A 19,352-nucleotide genomic window follows, 5' to 3' on the forward strand; every position below is an offset into this window, starting at 1 on the left:
GGAGCAGGAGAAGTGCCTAACTGTGTCATTAGTTTCTTGAGGCAGCCATTTGATTCGGACAGAACGGTGCAGGAGCAGAGGTACTGTCAGTAGACTCGAACAGATGAGCGCAAGGACCTTGTTTTCCAGTTTTGCTATTACCCCCACCCTTGGGACGACCATGGAGCTTTCAACATGTTTCCTTGGGATGGCGAGGGCGACCACAATAGTCACACTGAACAGGTTCTTGAGGAGGGGTAGAACCCTTAGACTGGGTTCAACAATTGGAGTCGCCAATAGTGCAAATCGATCAGGAACAGTGGAGGGTAGCATAACAGAGCGACGATGATCCTCAGAGAGAACCAAGTTGTATGCTTGGAGAAGAGTTGGAAAAGTCTCATAACCCAGTATTTATACCCCGATCTGATCATATTCGGGGTTAAGACCTTTCAGAAAGTCATACACCCATTCAGTTTCATGCTCTGCCTGAAGTGTACCAACATTAGTAGGGCATTCCATAGAGACTATGTGATAGAAACCCGTTGTTGCCGAAGGCTGCATAAAGTGGAATAATAAGAAGAGAGAGACAACCCTTTTTAAGTGGTGGAATGAACAGTACGCCGAATCTTATAGATTTGGGCAAGTTCCCTCCTTGAAATAAGGTTTGTTTCACTACATCCCAGATATCCTTAGCAGAATTGAACAAGACAAAGCCCAGACTAATAGCATGTTCTATAGAATTTATTAGAAAGGACATAATAATGGCATCATTGGCCAACCAGGTTTTAGCGGCAGCAGGATCAGCCGGTTGAGGAGTGTCTCCAGTGAGAAAACCAGAGAAGTTGTTCCAACGAATAGTAAGAAGACAGGCACAAGACCGCATGAGGCACATCCTTGGCATTGTTGCTTATAGTAGTCATAGCTCAAAGAGAGAAAGAGAGAAACACGTGGAAGAGGAGCATGACAGTAATAGGTGCAGACACAGGCAGGTGTAGGCGTAGGCGTAGGTGGTAGTGGGCACAAGCAGGTGCAAGCGCAGGCAGGCAATGGTAAGCGCAGGTAGGCGCTGATGGTAGCAAGCAATGGCATAGGCAGCGAAAGGCAGCGGCAGCGGCGGCAGGTGGTGGTAGGTAGCAAGAGCGATAGGAGAGAGAGAGAGGGCGATGGTAATGCACAGGCGACAATGAGTCGCGGGGAGGTGTAGGTAGAGGCAAGGTGCAGGGAATCGCGACGTAGGCGCGGTGAGTTAGGGTTAGGTTTGCATGGAACGGGGTTTAGTCTACTATGCTGGACTAGGAGGCGAGGGCCCCCAGGGGCGGAGAAGAAAACCAAAAAATGGAAAAAAGAATTTTAGGGTTTTTTGGCTCTGATACCAAGTTGAGAATCAGAGATTAGAGAAGACTTGTTAGTAATGAAAGAGGTATTTCTTATTTATAAGAAGATTAAAATAAACCGAATAAGGAAAGTAGGGTAACATTGACTAAGGGTCCCTATCTACAAGACTTACTACGGTAAATAAGACTTAACCAAGGTAAAACATAAAACTAACTACGGTCAATATATATATATATATCTGTGAGGTGGTTTGTAACCGGATTCTGCTGAATCCTGCTCTTGCTTGTGTAGGAGGAAACGTAAACTTCTTTACATAGCTTGCTATTGTCATCGTCATCATCATTGTGCCTTTCTGTATTTCTCATTGTATTGTACAAATCCAATCTCTATCTAAAGATTATTTAACCATGGTTTTGACAATAGATATATGCTCGTGAGAATCACTGAATGTTACTGATCTGCATATTATTCAGTTGCTTAATTTTTCATTTCATTTTTTTTTTTTTTTAAATTTAACAGGCTGCTAGATATGATGATATTGATGATGTCATAAGCTTAGCATCTACAGGTGTTTCTCTTGATTCTGCGGATTCTCAAGGAAGAACAGGTAGTTATCACCATGGCCATGCCTGATACCTCCTCTATTGCCAATTGTGCTTCTGATCTAGTTGATCAGTGTCATGCTTATTATGATGGTTTGTCTTGCATAATATTCCTTGAAGAGAAACATATCTTAACCTTTTTTCTCTATCACTGAATGCTTATATCCTAAAAAAGCACCATATCTTTTTTGATGAGTGGTTTAAAATGTATGTAAGTGAAAGAGCACCGTAAATAAAGCTTCTGCTTCTTTTCAAGATTAAGATTAGATATCTAGGAGTCCCTTGCATAGATTTGTTGGGCAGAAGGATTATGCTCTTTCTAACATTATTTTAATATAGAAACACAACGATAGAGATATTGTATTTCTGTAATGAGCATGACCAAAGTTATATTAGGTCAGAAGACGGGAGTTTGGGACTTTAGTTTGAGTGCCAGTTTTTGGAAGAAAAGGAAATTTATTTAGGACCTTGAAAATATATACATAAATGAAATACTTGAAATTATACCCCTCAAATTTACTATAAGTAGTACCTGAACTTATACCCCACAAATTGTTGAAGGTGATTCAATGAAGATTGTAAAAATTTATTATATAGGTATGTGATGTAAATGTTTAATAATGAAATAGGAAACTAAGTTTAAATTCATCCTGCCAAAACTAAATTAAAAATCATTCTGCCAATAGTTGTCAAGGCGCCTTGGCAGCCCTAGGCCTTGTAGGGCTGCCTAAGCGCTTAGGTGACAAGGCACCTGCCTAGGAACCCTTTTATTCTTTTATGCATCCATTATATCCAGTATAGCAATAATATTATTATGCTTACAACAGTACAGCAACAACAATACAAATTGTATCACTACCCAATTTGCCACTATATCTAGTAACTTCTTTACAGCATTACAACATCAACATTATGCTAGAAACGACATTAATTATAGGGGGAAAAATGTAAATAGACAAGAGAAAGAGAACAAAAGAAGTGAACTAGTGAATTTAGATTTCTTTCTTTCTTAATTTATTTATTTGGGTATTTAAATGCTCTCATGCTTCTCACCTATACACAAACTTGTATACAAGCCAATAAAAATGTTAGAAACAATTACTTAGAGGAAAAAGAACATGAGGAAAATTGGGACTGAAGCCTGATATCAATAAAGCGATTGGTGACACAGATGTTCAGAGTCTTCAGGATTGCTTTGAGAAGGCTATGTGTGCAGATGAACTACTAACATCCTCTGTGAGGAGATGTGGGTTTCAAGCTGGGGAGAGTCGGAGAAATATAAGAGCAATTAGAATCACAACTATGGGTCCTACACGTGCCACTACTCCTACATGATTCAATAATAAAGGGAAGGCACCTTACCTATGCCCAGCATAGGAAAATATAATGTTATCACTATCAGAAATGTGAACATGTTGCAAAAGTTTGTCCACTTTGATAGAAGGTTAATGCAGTTACTAATGTGGAGGAAGATTCTGTTGATGATGATGATGGTGAAATGAGAAGGACTCCTATACTGTTCATGTGGGTAGCGGCATCCTAGTGGCTGAACCAAGGAGAGGATTGACGATGTCATTGTATGTTCTATACTCGTATGCACTCAGATAGTTGTAGCTGTGTAAATGTGACTTCTAAAGATTTTGTAGAGAAGGCAAAATTTACAAATTGAAAAAAGCACCCACATCCACAGAAAGTCTCTCTTATTAATGGAAGTATATTGGAGGTAAATCAAAGGTGTTCAGTGCCTTTAAAACTTTATCGTTATGAGGAAGAAGTGTGGTGTGATGTTGTGATCATGGTTATATGACAATGATGTGATGGTGGGAGGTATGAAGAATCAGTGTGTTCCAATTCAAAGGGAAGCATACTTTATTTCACCTTATTATTGTCCTAGCTAAAGAACTCATGCATAAGCCATTAAGAACTATTTAGAATAACGTTAATGCTGGAAAGAAGGTGTTGGCTATCACACAAATGGAGTTTATTAACTCTAGTCAAGATTTGGGACTTAATCTGGCTCTTGTTACTAGGGAAGTGACTCCTCAGTGGAGGTTAAGCCTTCTAAGCCAATTAAGGACCTGGTCTTCAATTTTTTAGACTTGGTGCCTGAAGAGCTAGCAGATGAATTTCCACCCATGCGCATGACATACAACATACTATCGACTTGGTACCAGGTTTGAGTTAAAAAGGACAAGTAGATAGTTGTTGCGAAAGGGTTTCATTCAGGAGAGCTTAAGCTTTCATTCAGGAAAGCTTAAGCCATCAAGTAAAAATTTCTTATTCCACTTGTTGATGATATGTTAAACATGTTGACAGGAGCAAAGCTCTTCTCAAATTTGGACTGTAGGGGCGATTATATTCAAATTTGTATTCAGCTAGGAGACAAATGGATGACCACCTTTAAAGCAAAGGATGGACTATTCAAGTGGCAAGCCATGCCTTTTGGTCTAATGAATGCACCGCACATTCATGAGGATCATAACTCAAGTACTTTGTGCCATTATAGGGTCACTTTTTGGTTGTATACTTGGACAATATTTTGATTTACAACAAGCATCTAGACGACCATATTGATCACTTAAGACAAGTCTTGACAGTACTACGCAATGAAAAGCTCTACATAAATCTGAAGAAGTGTTCCTTTATGCTATCTAATGTGGTATTACCTGGATTTATAGTCTCTTCAAAATGAGTGGAAGTTGATCCTAATAAAATCAAAGAGCATTTTAGACTAGCTAGCACCAAAGATCATTACTGAGCTAAAAAATTTCCATGGCTTGGCATCTTTCTATCAAAGATTTATTCGTAATTTCAACTTAGTCATGGCACTAATCATTGAATGCCTGAAGCATAACAAACGCAAATTTGATTTCAAATGCACTTGGATCCACACGGATGATTTCAAATGCCTCAACCGGGATTTATATCAGCAATACATTTTTCACCCATTTGTTGGAGACATGGTTTAAATTATCGGTATGTATTGTACCGTATCGGTATCGGCCCTTCCCGATATGATACATGGAAATTTTAAAATCCTTTTGTATTGATATGTATCCTACAATACATATTGATACATCGTCGATACACACTGGTTCAATACGATACACACTGATACACGCCGATACATACCGAAACTCTATGGAAAATAAAAAATCGAGGTGAAATGTACGTTTCAGTATGTATTAGTACGTATCATACGGTACGATACATACCAATACGGTCATATAATGGCCAAGATGGGTCATTTTTTAAAAAAGCACGATTTTTTGAGAGGTTTATGTTCTAAAGTTGCAACCAACCATTTTTCTATTTGAGTGAAAATCAAGGTTGGGAACAAGGATTTTACATTTGTGGGACAACTACAAACCTTGGATTCTTAGTGCGATACTCTCAAATTAGTGTTATGCATAATACATGTTATATATAGCTTTTTTTAACTATTTTTTTTTTTATGCAAAAGTGTATAAAAAAGTTTTTGTTATCCATTTATATGCGTATCTTTAGCGTATCTCCAATACGACCGATACCCTTCGATACGTATCTTAATTTTGGCCAACTGATACGGAGACCGATACTGATACTTTAATTCTTGGTTAGAGATGAATGATTTCAGGCTAAGGAGAGTTCTTGTAACGCCCCGGCCACATTAACCTTGGCACAATATTATCCTCTTTGGCCCATGGGCTCTAAGGCTTTAAAATGCGTTGTGCTATTTTTAAGAAGGCTAGAGGTTATCAACTAGCCCAACAATCTCTCCCTAGGTGATGTGGGACTAAAGTTTACACACCCTCACTGATCTCCCAAACCCCCTGGTATTTGTTGTATTCTTGGTGGAGACACCTCACTGATTTCCCAGGCGGGTTCAGTACACTTGCTGTATTCTTGGGTGTCACAGTTGATGCAAAAATAAAGACTCACTAGTGTAGGAAGTCCAAGAAAGATCAGGCCTAATGTTGCCCAGTTCTATTTTAACAGGTTGGGTCCACATTGTTTTGTTTTAAGTAGTTTTGTTTTTCTTTTTAAGTGTTTTAAGTTAAGTTCCTGTTGAACCAATGGTGGTCTAATGGTAAAGTTTAAGTCGTTATTTTATTTATCTTCTTTGAGATTTAAGTTGGGTCCACATTTTTTGTTCTTCTTTCAGACTCTTAAAAGGAATGGGACAGCTGTAAGAAAGGGGGGGACGGCTAGGGGTTTCCTAGCTTGTTTTGAACTCTAGTTTACTTGCTTTTATATGTAAAGGAGGGAGGGCTCTACTAGCCCACATTTTCTGTTTTCAAAGACTGTTATGTTGCTAGCTCTGTGGTGATTCAATGCTCTTCCTTGTGGTGAATTTGAGCCTCGATTGGTGGTGAATCCAATCAACACCTTGCGGTAAGAAGCCCAGGTGTGTCCTCCAAAATCTTTGATTTATTCTTGAAAGAGATCAATCCTGTTCTGTTCTTACCTACAATCGAGTTCCAATTCTGTTCCTACGATAGAGTAGTCTTAACCCCACTAGGTTTGCTGGAATCAAAGCATCTAAAGGTCTGATTTTCATTCTGATTTCAGAAAACTCTTACGGTCGGAATTCTAAATACCATCCTAATGTCAAGTTCTGGTTTTCTGCATGAATGTTGTGTTAGAGTTGATGTAATAGGGGTCCTTTGGGTACTGGGATATATTACTTTGTATTAGTATTTTACCTTTCTACCCCTAGCTATTTAATTCTGCGAATAATTCGCGAATTAGTCTGCCGAGTGGAATAATTCCAGATAATACGAATAATTCTGTCTGAATCCGAATTAAAAATAAAAATTGGAAAAAGTTTTGAATTGTTCGAATTTGGTTTAAAAATGCAAATAGTTGGACGAACCAAATTAAATATGAATAATTTGGTTTGGTAAAACCCACTAAGTTTTCGATTTAGAGATTGGAGAATAGGGTTTTCCCCATCTATTCTTCATTTCTTCCATTGAGAGACAGAGAGTTGGAGACTCGGAGAGCAGCAAGAGGCCGAGAGCCAACAACCACAGGTCCACAACCACCAACTCCGGTGGTCTGGCGACTCCAGCGGCTATGGCCACCGCTGCAAACCACAAGGTCCACAACTCCGAGTAGGTAGGCTGTTTGCACCCACCCTTTTCTCTTCGGTTTCACTTCTCCCTCTTTGTCCCCCTGATTTTTTTTCTTTTAAATGGCCTCTTTGTAAATCGTAATACTCAAATATTGAGACAAACATTTCTTCTGATGTTTACATCCTTATCTCTCCGGTTTTCTCCTAACCTTCCTCTTCCTTTTCGGATTTTCAATTAATTTTTTCTCTTCTCCTTGTTTTTAAAGATGTTTTCTTCTCTGATTTTTATAGTCTTTGATGTGTTTTGATAATGGATGCATGATAAGGTTATCTGTAAATGAATGAGAGAAAGAGAGAGACAGGGATCTGTGTACAATAAGCCGATGCTCTGGATCATAGTAATGAAGGAAGCATGGTAGTGTACACAGAGATGGAACAAACAAGGTCCACATGTCTGCTTGCTTTGAGCCCTTGTAGTTATGATTAGCAGGCCTGGATCCGACCTACATTTTAAGGTTTTTTTTTTCTTCTTCCCACAAAGATAAGATCTTGGTTCTGTTTTATTCTTTATTTACTCTAACCTACGATCTCCAATCCTTCCTTGTGTCTGAGAAAGAATGACAGAGAGCGATAAAATCATGTTGTTTTTGTTTTTGATGTTTACAGATTAGGAACTTTAAAATAGAGAAATTGGGATTTCCTACTCTTCTTTCTCAGATTCAACGATTTACAATGATTGTTGGATTGATCCTTAAAAGAGAGTATCATACTTAAAAAGTTGTTAATTTGAAGCTCTACCTGAACGATTTTATTAAGAGAGTAGCCATGAAAGAAATAAATGAGTTTTTTTTTTCTACTACACATGTTTGCTTATAAAATACTTAACCTAAATTTCACTTTTTCAAACCTGAGGATAAGGGATAAGGGGAAAAAAAAAACAATTTACACCAATTGACAAAGAAGTTCCAATTGAAAGTTTTTTATTTATCAGGCACATTATTGTGATGCAAATTGTAAATTTTTTCCCTTTATCATCAGCCTACCATTTACATTGATCACATGTAAAATGATTTTGTTGGTTAAGATCTTATGTAGGGCACCCAAAATACTTTGTAATGCAACTATTAATGTGGTTTATTTGTTTGTTCATATGAAATGATTTATGTTCTGATATTCAGATTTGAAAGTGCAGCATTCATATAAATATGTTAGTGAAACTAGGATAGTCCAGTTAAATATTTTTTTTTTTTTTGGGTAATGACAAATAAGGTTTTGTACATATAGACTCTTCATGTTTCACTATAACCATAGTATTGAGTAATTCATCAAGGGTTCAAGAGTTATACTTCCTTTTTGTTCCTTTTTATGTATAGATTTAGTTAATATATACTAACTATTGTTTTGTATGTTTCAACTTTCAACAAATAGGAAAAATGAGAAGACAAAAAGATAAGTTTTGGCAACATGCTGAGCAACTTGATAATTTACATTTCAAATGTAAATTTTGTGAAAAGCAAGTTTATGGAGGGGTCACTCGCCTCAAGTATCATTTGGCTAAGGTTAAGGGTTATGATGTTGTCTCTTGTGAGAAAGTAACTGATGATGTTCAAGCAGAAGCTCTTCTTGCTATTAGTGCTGAATCAAGTAATAAAAAGCGTAAGAGTAGTACCAGTGGTGAGAGTGGGGCTGGTTCCTCTCCGTTGACTCTTTTAATTGTAAATAGTAAAACGTAGTCCACAATGGAGGAAAGGATCCCTAAGATGGACAAACCAACTTGGGAGAAATGTCTCTTTGAATTCTTTATTAAGAACAATATTCATTTCAGTGTTCAATCGGAGGCTTTAATCAAGTTCTTGAAATGCGTTGCCCGTTATGGTCCTAGTATTCTTATTCCAAGTTATTCTACTCTTCGTGGAAGAATAATCCCTGAAGCAAGAAAGGACATTGAGAAATATGCTGAAAAAGTGATATTTTCTTGGAAGGAAACTGGTTGTATAATCATGTTTGATTTATGGACTGACTTGAGGAAGCGATCTTTTCTTAACGTGATCACTTATTCCCCGGGTGGTGCTCTTTTTTTGAAGTCAGAGGAGTGCTCTCATGCTAGATTGACTGGTTCTTTTATATTTGATATTCTGGACAGAGAGATTCAAAGTGTTGGTCCAAATTTAGTGGTTCAGATAATTTCAGACAATGCATTCAATTATGGAAGTACATTTGATATGCTTACTGGAAAGTATCGTTGGTTGTTTAAAACTCAGTGTGCAGCTCATGGTATCAATCTAATGTTGGAGGACATCTATGAAGATGTTATTTGGGTTCAAGAAATTTTTGATGAGGCAAAAAGAATTATCGATTACTTGTATAAGTCAATAATTGTCTTACAGTTGATGAGAAAATTCACAAACAAGGATCTAAAATATCCTTATAAAACTAGATTTGGTTCAAAATTTTTAATGCTTCAGTCAATTGTTGAAGTGGAAGAGAAGCTTAAACTCCTAGTTGTATCAGCTGAGTGGAGGAGTCTAAGAAATTCTAGATCTACTGAAGCAGATAGAGTGGTAGACACTATTCAAAGGGAGTCATTTTGGAATGACTCTAAAGAGATTTTGAGATTTATGGAACCAATCATTCAAGTTCTTCGTTTGGTTGATGGTCATGGGGCTACATCAGGGTATTTGTATGAAGCAATGGAAATAGCAAGAGAGGTATTGGAGAAGCTTAAGGAGGCAGACCATCGGTATGACCAAATTTTGAGAATCTTTGATTGTAGAAGGGATGAAAATATTTTAGGTATGATTCACTATGCAGCTGCCGTTTTCAACCCTGCTTATTTTTGTAGTCAAAGATTCAAAAAGGTTCCTCAATTCAAAGAAGCAATAGATTTCATTGGTGATATATTGGTTCCACAAGATGAGAGGAGAGGATATTATGGACAATTGCCAGCATACCTCATGAAGACTACACATATTTTTTCTTCCAGTGCCAAGATAATGATGAAAACTAGTCATCCTTGTCATTTAAAATTGCATATTTATATTTATTTCATTTTTTTTTACCAATGACAGAGGTTTGGTGGACTCTTCATGGTAATGCTATTCCTATCTTACGGAAGTATGCCATTCGAATTTTAAGCCAACCATGTAGTTCTTCACCTTGTGAGAGAAATTGGAGTGCCTGGGATGCAGCACGAAGAAAAAAGAGGAACAGATTATCAACAATGATGTTAGATGATTTAGTCTATGTTAAAATGAATTCATTGATGACGGAAAAGAGGGGTGAACTTGAACAGAAAAACATGTTGCCTATTAATCTTGACAACATTAGTGTCAACGATTTCGATGAGAGCATTGAGGCCGTTGATAAAGAGCTAGAGAGATTATTGGATGATGTGGATGATAGCATCGCTGAAGACTTGCTATTTGGTGCAAGTACTCGTTTTACTAAGAGCGAGACTCAACCCCCAGACAGTCTTATTTGATTTAGTTGAGTTATGGTGATGTAATTATTGTTATGCTTTTTTCGATGTTTTGCTTTATTTAGAGTACTTTTTCTTCTTAAGCATGGATGATGTAATTAGGTGAGCCATAGGCTAAATATTATGATTTTCAACTTTTATATGCCTACCAAGTATATTGGTGGAAGCATTAGAACATGCTTTTAAAATTGGATTACTGTAACCATTGCTTCCATCGCTCAATGAGAACTTTTTTTAGGTTTTGATTGTAGTGCATATTTGAACTACAGTAATTTGCTCTTTCTAGGTATGCATATAGCCTCTTTTTATGTCTTTTGTATCTTAGGTAGATATGTTAATTGCTATTACCCCAGAAAAAAAATAATTGCTTGATAATATAATAATATAAAACATATATAATAAATCATAAAAATAATATTCGAATTTTTTGCCTGACTATTATTTTGGTAAAAGAATAATTCCCGAATCTGAATCCGAATCCAGATTTTATTTTGCCCGCTTTTTTGACCGAACTCGTAAATTAACCAACCGAATTATTCCGAATAATTCCCGAATCTGAATTTGTTAACTAGGTTGTTTCTACCTCTATTAGTTGCCTTATGGTAGTATGATGGGTAGGCATGTAATTCCCCTTTCATTATTGGGTAAGTGAATTAATATAGGGGCGAGAAGCCCATTCTCTCCCAAATCTTTCTACTGCCAACTCTTTCTTTTCTCCTTCTCCTCTTCATCTTCTTCTTCATCTTCCTCCTCTCATCTTCTTCCTTCTCCTTTTGTTCTCTTGCAACCTTTAGTTTCCAACTTACTATAATCTTATTCCAAGTGGGTTTTGATTATGGTTTAAAGTATCTCCGATATTGATACGACACTATTAACAACAAGAATGGGGAGAGTGCTTGAGTGATCTAACTAATCACACAAGCCCTTTATTAATAATATGCAAAATAGAGTCACAACAAGAGTCCAAGTGAAAAAACATAACTCAATTATAAGTATATCCCCCATCCAGCCACCCCACTCTAAATAGGGTCGGTGGAGGGGGGGAAGTCCCAATGCGCCCCTGTGGCACATTTAACCTTTATTCTAACACTCACTCTTAAGTTAGCGTTTATATATCACACATGCCCAACTTGACTAAATACGAAGGAAACATCTTCCCAACTTGATATAGCCAAAATAACCTCTCGGTGGGGGCAATGACACGTGTCACTGCTGGGACACGTGTCCTCCGCCAGATGGAGGTCCCAAGAAACCACTCACACTCGAGCACGCTCAATCACCGAGGCACGCCCACAGAATCACGCGGGATCACGTCGTCTGCATGAGGGGAATATTCCCCCCAGAAGGTTGGACGTATCCTAGTAGGACTCTAAGAGGGAAGAAGGGGGAAAAAACCCTAAGGCCGAAGAACTATATAAGAAGGCACGGAAGAAAGGGGAAGGTAAGCTCTAACACCCTCACCATTACTCCCTTATTGAACTGTGCGGCCGACCCTGACTTGAGCGTCGGAGGACTAACCCCGGACAGTTCCGGGCCTCCGTCGTCTGTGTTTGTGTAGGTTGGACCAGCGGGGTTTTTGGCAGCAACAGATTGGCGCCGTCTGTGGGAACGACGGTAATGGTGGGGAGAACCTACAACCGAAGAAGGACGAGAGCGACGTCCAACGTAGACATGGGGGAAGAACCTTCAGGGGAGCTTCCTCCCTCGGCCGAGACTGGACGGGAAAGGGGTCATGATGACCGGGAAGTGTCCGTCAGATGCCAGCGGTCGGCTGGATATTCAGTACGGGAAGGCAGCGACCATCAGCCTCCCGCGGCCCAGGAGTACGTGACAAGGCAGCAGTTCGAAGACCTCCAGAACAAATATAACCGGATGGCAGAGACTATGAGGGAGGTCTCCAAAGCTGTCTCCCATAAGACCGGCGGAGCACCCCCGGGGACTCACGTCCAGTTCGAGAGGGCTCGAGAAGAAGACCGAAGCAGTACGGGATCGACGAGGGCCGGCCGCGATCCCCGAAACCGAGCAAGGGAGAGTCCCGCGCCCCGAAGTAAGACGCGACGCGCCGCCAGAGACCCGCATGGGGATCAGCACCAAGGAGACAAACAGAGGTCCGAGGACTCGGGATTAAAGAGGATGATCTTAGACCTGAAGGACGAGATCAGAAAGGTGGCAGAAAACCAGACAGGGAACCGCGAGCCCGACCTCACCAATGATACGGCCTTAGCTGACGAGGTCATGAGGGACCCGCTCCCGATCGGTTTTCGCCTGCCCAAGTACGACACCTATGACGGGTCGGGGGACCCCGTCGATCACTTGGAAGGCTTTAAGGTCGCCATGCAATTCCATCGTGTCTCGGAAAATATTATGTGTCGGGCCGTCCCATTGACGTTCAGGGGGGCGGCGAGGCTGTGGTATAACCGACTACCGACGAAGTCGATCCACAGCTTCAGCGACCTGAGCTACTTCTTTGTGAAGGGGTTCTCTAGTAGCCAGCCCCTCCAGAAGACTACGTTGAACCTAACCAACGTCAAACAGCAAGAAGGGGAATCGCTGCGGAATTACATGAAGCGATTCCAACAAGAAAAGATCACGATCAGGGGCCTTGATCCGAAGGAGGAGTTCACGGCCCTGCTAGGTGGCGTCAAGGACAAGGAATTGAAGAGGTCCCTGGCGAAGCATACGCCTAGAGATCTGACCGAGCTGAGGGCGCGATGCGATAAGTATATCCAGATGGAGGAAACCCTCCAGGCAGATGAAGAAGTCGAAAGGAAGGCGGCGAGGAAGAGACCCTTAAGGGTTGATGATAAACCCATCGAAGAAGGAAAAAGACGAAAGTCCGAGCGCAGTCGGGCCCCCAGTCCACCGAGGAAGTTTGAGAGGTATGCACCCCTGAACCGAAGACGAACAGAGGTGTTAATGCAGATAAAAGATTCTCCAGATGCCAGGGCCATGAAGTGGCCAGGGAAGATGGGGCGACATCCCGAAAGACGCAATGTGGATAGATACTGCCACTTCCACAGAGACCACGGCCATGACACCGAGGACTGTTGGCATCTCAAGGGGGAGATAGAAGGAATGATCAGAAGGGGATACTTAGGCAGATTTGTAGACCGGGAGAAAGAGCTGGCTCCAGAAGGCACTGGCCGGAGAGATAACCGTCGGAGAGATGGTGCAGGTCGGTATGAAAGAGGGGGGCTCGCCCGCAGAGGAAATCAAGAACAACGGAGAAACCAGACACCAGAGGGAGATGGACGCCGGCCTCGGGAGGAGAACAAGAGCCCAACAAGAGTTATAGCAACCATCTGTGGAGGCCCGGCCGCAGGAGAGAGTTCGGTCTCTGCCAGGAAGGCGAAGGCCTACGCGAGGAGCGTACATGTGGCAGAATGGTCGAACAAGAAGGCAAAGACGGGGACGGTCATCTCCTTCTCAGACGATGATCTGGAAGGGGTACAGACCCCGCATGATGATGCCTTGGTCATCGCCATGACTATAGGAGATTGCAAAGTAAAAAGGATCTTAGTGGATAACGGCAGCTCAGCTGATATCCTGTTCCTCGAAGCTTTCCGGAAGATGGGCCTCGACGAAGGAAAGTTAAAAAAGGTCGAACACCCGCTGCAAGGATTCTCTGGCACCCCGGTGAAGGTGGAAGGGTCGATAGAGCTGCCGGTTCGAGCTGGCACCGGAGATCGCCAGGCGACGGTGATGATCAACTTCCTGGTAGTAAGCATTACATCAGCATACAATGCCATACTAGGAAGAGTCGGGTTGAATCTGTTAAAGGCCATCGTCTCCACCCCCCATCTCAAAATGAAGTTCCCAACTAAGAATGGCGTCGGGGAGTGTCGGGGTGATCAGGAGACGTCCCGAAGATGTTACGCCACTACCCTCTGGGGAAAAGAAAAGGCGGGTGAGACGCTCCCAATAGAGGATCTACGTGATGATGTCAGCTATCAACGGGGAGAGCCGGCCGAAGACTTGGTGCAAGTTGAAGCTGAAGAGGGAGACGACACCCGGCAATTCCAGATTGGGGCTACCATGCCAAGGCCGCAACAAGAAAGACTCGTCTCATTCCTGCGGAGCAACGCTGACGTATTCGCTTGGTCGGCATCGGATATGCCCGGGATCGACCGAGAAGTAATAGAACATCACCTGAACGTTAGCCCCATGAAGAAGCCGGTGCAGCAGAGGAAAAGGACGTTCGCCCCAGAAAGACAGAAGAAGATAAACGAGGAAGTGGAAAAGTTACTGAAGGCCCGGTTCATCCGAGAGATCCAGTACCCGGAGTGGATATCTAACGTGGTGATGGTCCCGAAGGCAAACGGGAAGTGGAGGATCTGCATCGACTTCACTGACCTGAATAAGGCCTGCCCCAAGGATGCATACCCCCTGCCAAAGATAGACCTGCTCATCGACGCGACGGCGGGATACGAGACGCTGAGTTTCATGGATGCATACTCGGGGTACAACCAAATCAAAATGGCCGAGGCTGATGTCCCGAAAACATCCTTCATAACTGAGGGAGGGTTGTACTGCTATGAGGTCATGCCTTTCGGACTAAAGAACGCGGGGGCCACCTATCAGAGGTTGGTGAACAAAGTTTTTAAAGGGCTGATCGGCAAGACCATGGAAGTGTACGTGGATGACATGCTCGTGAAAAGCCTGAAGGCAGAAAGGCACATCCAAGACTTGGAAGAGGCGTTCCAAGTGCTACGACGGTACGGCATGAAGCTGAATCCAGCAAAATGTGCCTTCGGAGTAGCCTCGGGGAAGTTCCTCGGCTTCATCGTTTCAGAGAGAGGAATCGAAGCCAACCCAGTCAAAATACAAGCCATTCGGGACATGAGGTCACCCCAGAACGTAAAGCAAGTCCAGGAGCTGACGGGTCGGGTAGCTGCCCTCGGAAGATTTATGTCTCGGTCTGCTGATAGATGCCTTCCTTTCTTCAAGGCGCTGAAAGGGGCTAAAAGGTTCGAGTGGACGGAGGAGTGCGAAAGATCTTTCGAGCAATTGAAGGAGTACTTGGCCGCACCCCCACTGCTGACAAAGCCGAACACCGGAGATGTCCTACAGTTGTACCTTGCTGTATCGATGGTTGCTGTAAGCGCCGTACTGACGAAAGAGGAAGGAAAGCAACAACGGCCAATATACTACGTCAGCCGAACCCTTTTAGATGCCGAGACAAGATACCGAAAGGCGGAGAAAGTGGCGTACGCCCTCGTGACGGCGGCAAGGAAGCTGAGGCCATATTTTCAGTCACATACGGTATGCGTACTCACCGACCAGCCTCTGAAGAAAATACTGCAACGGCCAGATATGTCCGGTCGTCTAGTAAATTGGGCCATAGAGCTAGGAGAGTTCGACATCCAGTACAAACCGAGAACCGCAATTAAAGCACAGGCCCTCGCAGACTTCATAGCGGAGACGACGATTCCCGATGACCCGCAGGAATCTGCCGAGGGACGAGCAGATGAGGCTTGGACACTGTATGTGGATGGGGCTTCCAACAGCGATGGAAGTGGCGCTGGAATTGTGTTGGTAAGCCCCGAAGGCTTCAAAGTAGAGTGCGCCCTACGGTTCGACTTCGACGCCTCCAACAACGAAGCGGAGTACGAAGCGATAATAGCCGGAATTAATCTGGCTCGGGCTTTGATGGTGAAGGAACTAGTAGTAAATAGCGACTCCCAACTCGTGGTGCGACAAGTGAATGGCGAATACGAGGCCAAAGAGCAGAGGATGGCCGAATACTTGAACACGGTGCGAGAAAGGTCAGCGGTTTTCAAGGAATTTGAGGTAAAGCAGGTGTCACGAGAAGAGAATGCTAGCGCAGACGCACTGTCGCAGCTGGCCACTTCCGACTTCGCGGAACTTGGACGAACGGTGTATTTCGAAGTACTACCACAGCCAAGCATCGAGAAACCCCACGAGGTGTTACCCGTAGGTGAAAACGGCCGAGGCTGGATGGACGCCATAATAGAATACCTCAAGGAGGGGAAGCTCCCAGAGAACAAGGACGAAGCAAGAAAAGTAAGAATGAGGTCGGCACGCTTTTTCCTGAAGGATGACACGCTGTACAAGATAGGGTTTACCTCACCGTACCTCAAGTGCCTGGATTCGTCCGACGGCGAGTACGCGCTCCGGGAAGTGCATGAAGGAATATGTGGCCAACACCTTGGGGCCCGGGCCCTGGCTCACAAAGTGCTAAGGCAGGGCCTGTACTGGCCGACAATGAGGAAGGACGCGGAAGCACTGGTCAGGAAATGCGTCAAGTGCCAGATGTTCGCCCCCGTGCCTAGGCTACATTCTACCGAACTGTCGTCCTTATCTAGCCCAGTACCGTTCGCCATGTGGGGGATGGACATCTTAGGCCCGTTCCCCTTGGCCACGAGACAAAGGAAGTTTGTGGTGGTGGCAGTCGACTACTTCACGAAATGGGCGGAAGCCGAAGCCCTAGCAACGATAACAGAAAAGAACATAAGGGACTTCTTCCAAAGGGCGGTGGTATACAGATTCGGAATCCCCCAGGTCGTGGTTACGGATAATGGCACTCAGTTTGCCAATCCAACCTTCGACGCGTTCTGTGAAGCCCTCGGCATCAACCACAGGAAAACCTCCGTCGGGTATCCCTCGACCAATGGGCAAACAGAAGTAACCAACCGTACGTTACTCCAAGGGATAAAAAAGAGGCTAGATGATGCCAAAGGACTATGGGCAGACGAGTTGCACCACATTCTCTGGGCCTACCGCACCACTGAGAGGTTAGCTACCGGAGAAACACCCTTCATGTTAACATACGGCACTGAAGCTGTACTCCCAGTGGAGATAGGGGCTATTACCCATCGGATTCGGTACTACAACGAAGACGAAAATGACGAAGGACTCCGGGCAAATTTGGACCTCTTAGCAGAAACCAGAGAAGCTTCACAGGAAAGGATCGCCGCCTACCAAAGGAGGGTCGCCAGGCACTACAACACCAAAGTCCGGAAGAACGAGTTTAGACAGGGCGACCTTGTCCTCAGAAGGGCGGAAGTTTCGGACCCAAGGCATCAAGGGAAGCTAGACCCAAGCTGGGAAGGTCCCTACAGAGTCTCGAGAGTAATACGACCAGGGTCCTACCACCTAGAGACTACGGGGGGAGTAAGGGTACCCCGATCGTGGAACTCAGATAATCTAAGAAAATTCCACCAGTAGTAAAGTGGCTCTGTTAATTTTTTCCGTCTGTAGTTCTTTGCAATTATTACTCTTCTGAACCTTTTAAATTGTAATTCATCTTCAAATCCGCAAAGATTTAATTCATGAATAATACGAGAGCTGGTTTACGGCAACTGAGGATCCTCCAGGCTGATTACCTCTAACCCTGAGGAACGGATGACGGAAGGTCCACACCTTGGAGGCTCGATCACCCCTTCGGCTCGGAGTTCGGCCATAGCCGAACAGACCTGACCGAAGGGGTAACATCTAACAGACCCTTCGGCTGGAGCCGAGGGTACCTTCGGTGATTCGGTCAACCTTTCGACCCAAGCCGAAAGCAAAATACTTTGTATTGCCTGGCGATCCTGATCATTGGAGGGTCGACCTTCGGTGAACCCCTCGACCTTCGGTGAACCCTTCGGCTCGAGCCGAGAGGGAAACACTTGGTAAAATATTGCTAGTAATAACAGGGTCGGCCTTCGTCTGACTTACTGACGGGTCAACCCTCGGTGAAGACCTAGCATCTAATAGACCCTTCGGCTGGAGCTGAGGATACACACGGGGGACTGCTTGGTGATTGACCATTGGAGGGTCGACCTTCGGTGAACCCTTCGGCTCGAGCCGAGAGGGAGAATACTTGGTAAAATATTGCTAGTGATAATAGGGTCGGCCTTCGTCGGACATACTAACAGGTCGACCCTCGGCCAAGTCTCGGGAAAATAAGCTTAAGAAGGTCAGCTAGGGTTTCGGCCCTCTGCAACTATCTACGAACCAAAAATCATTAAACGACAGTTGGAAAAAGAACATTGCATTCATAAAGCCCGAAGGCGAAGATTACATACGAAGGTAAAAGACTACACTAAGGCCCGAAGGCTAGTTACATATGAAGCCCGAAGGCAAAAGACTACACTAAGGCCCGAAGGCTAGTTACATATGAAGCCCGAAGGCAAAAGACTACACAAAAGCCCGAAGGCTAGTTACATGACAAGAAGGGGGGTAGCCTGCACTGAGAACCGAGGCGACCTTAAGGAGCATCCGTCGGGTTCGCGGTCTCGTCTTCGGCGGGGAGTGCTTCCTGGTCCGAACCCCCATGACCAGGAGTCGGAGGGACTTCCCTAGGCAGCTGGATCTCGCCTTCCTCGCTGCCGCCTCCACCGTCGGCGTCGGCAACCTCGGTGGTCGATGGCACCGCCTCCACATCGTCGTCCTCGAAGATGAGGCCGCTGTCTGCAAAGGAAACCCCAGGGTAGCGCCCGAGGACCCAATCTCGGACCTCGGTAGCGCCCATGGTGTACCCTGGGGCGATGGCGTTCTTGATCTCCTCCTTGAAGGCCTCGGAGGACCGATACTTTTCGACCCCTCGGGCTTCAGCTTCCTGAAGGCGGGCCCTCACTTGTGACTTCAACTCCGAGAGCTTCCGTTCGCACTCTCGGCGCTCGAGGGCTAGGTCGCACTCCAGGTGCTCCACCTTCTCGAGGAGGAGGGAGCGCTCGTTGTCTAGGGAGACCTTCTCCCTCTCGCTGGCTTCAAGCTCCCGACACATGGCCTCGGCTCGGAGGACCAGCTGACCCATCTGGTTCTGAGCCTGCGCAGAGCACCGAAGGTCAGAATGAAAAAAAATATATATATATACATATACGTATATAGTACGAGTAAGAAAGAGGTAGGAAGGCCGAAGGAGAAGGGGACCGAAGCTTACCCCCGCCATGAAGAT

The 19,352-nt window shown here is 43.9% G+C and overlaps 2 protein-coding genes and 1 non-coding gene across 3 annotated transcripts in view; 2 read left to right on the plus strand and 1 right to left on the minus strand.

Moving 5' to 3' along the window:
- Positions 1-19,352, minus strand: part of LOC122073683 (translation initiation factor eIF-2B subunit beta-like) — a 47,880-nt gene that overhangs the window by 6,533 nt on the left and 21,995 nt on the right. The gene's annotated exons all lie outside the window — the stretch shown is intronic.
- Positions 1,832-11,561, plus strand: LOC122085683. The gene is made up of 2 exons (XM_042654190.1): positions 1,832-1,921; positions 8,401-11,561. The coding sequence occupies exon 2, from the start codon at positions 8,712-8,714 to the stop codon at positions 10,035-10,037; it is 1,326 nt and encodes a 441-aa protein (XP_042510124.1). The 5' UTR covers positions 1,832-1,921; positions 8,401-8,711; the 3' UTR covers positions 10,038-11,561.
- On the plus strand, positions 7,372-7,483 carry LOC122086952. Its single transcript, XR_006142583.1, has one exon. It is a non-coding gene; the product is annotated as a small nucleolar RNA snoR100 (small nucleolar RNA).

Source organism: Macadamia integrifolia, chromosome 1, assembly GCF_013358625.1.
Source record: "Macadamia integrifolia cultivar HAES 741 chromosome 1, SCU_Mint_v3, whole genome shotgun sequence".
Taxonomy (NCBI): domain Eukaryota; kingdom Viridiplantae; phylum Streptophyta; class Magnoliopsida; order Proteales; family Proteaceae; genus Macadamia; species Macadamia integrifolia.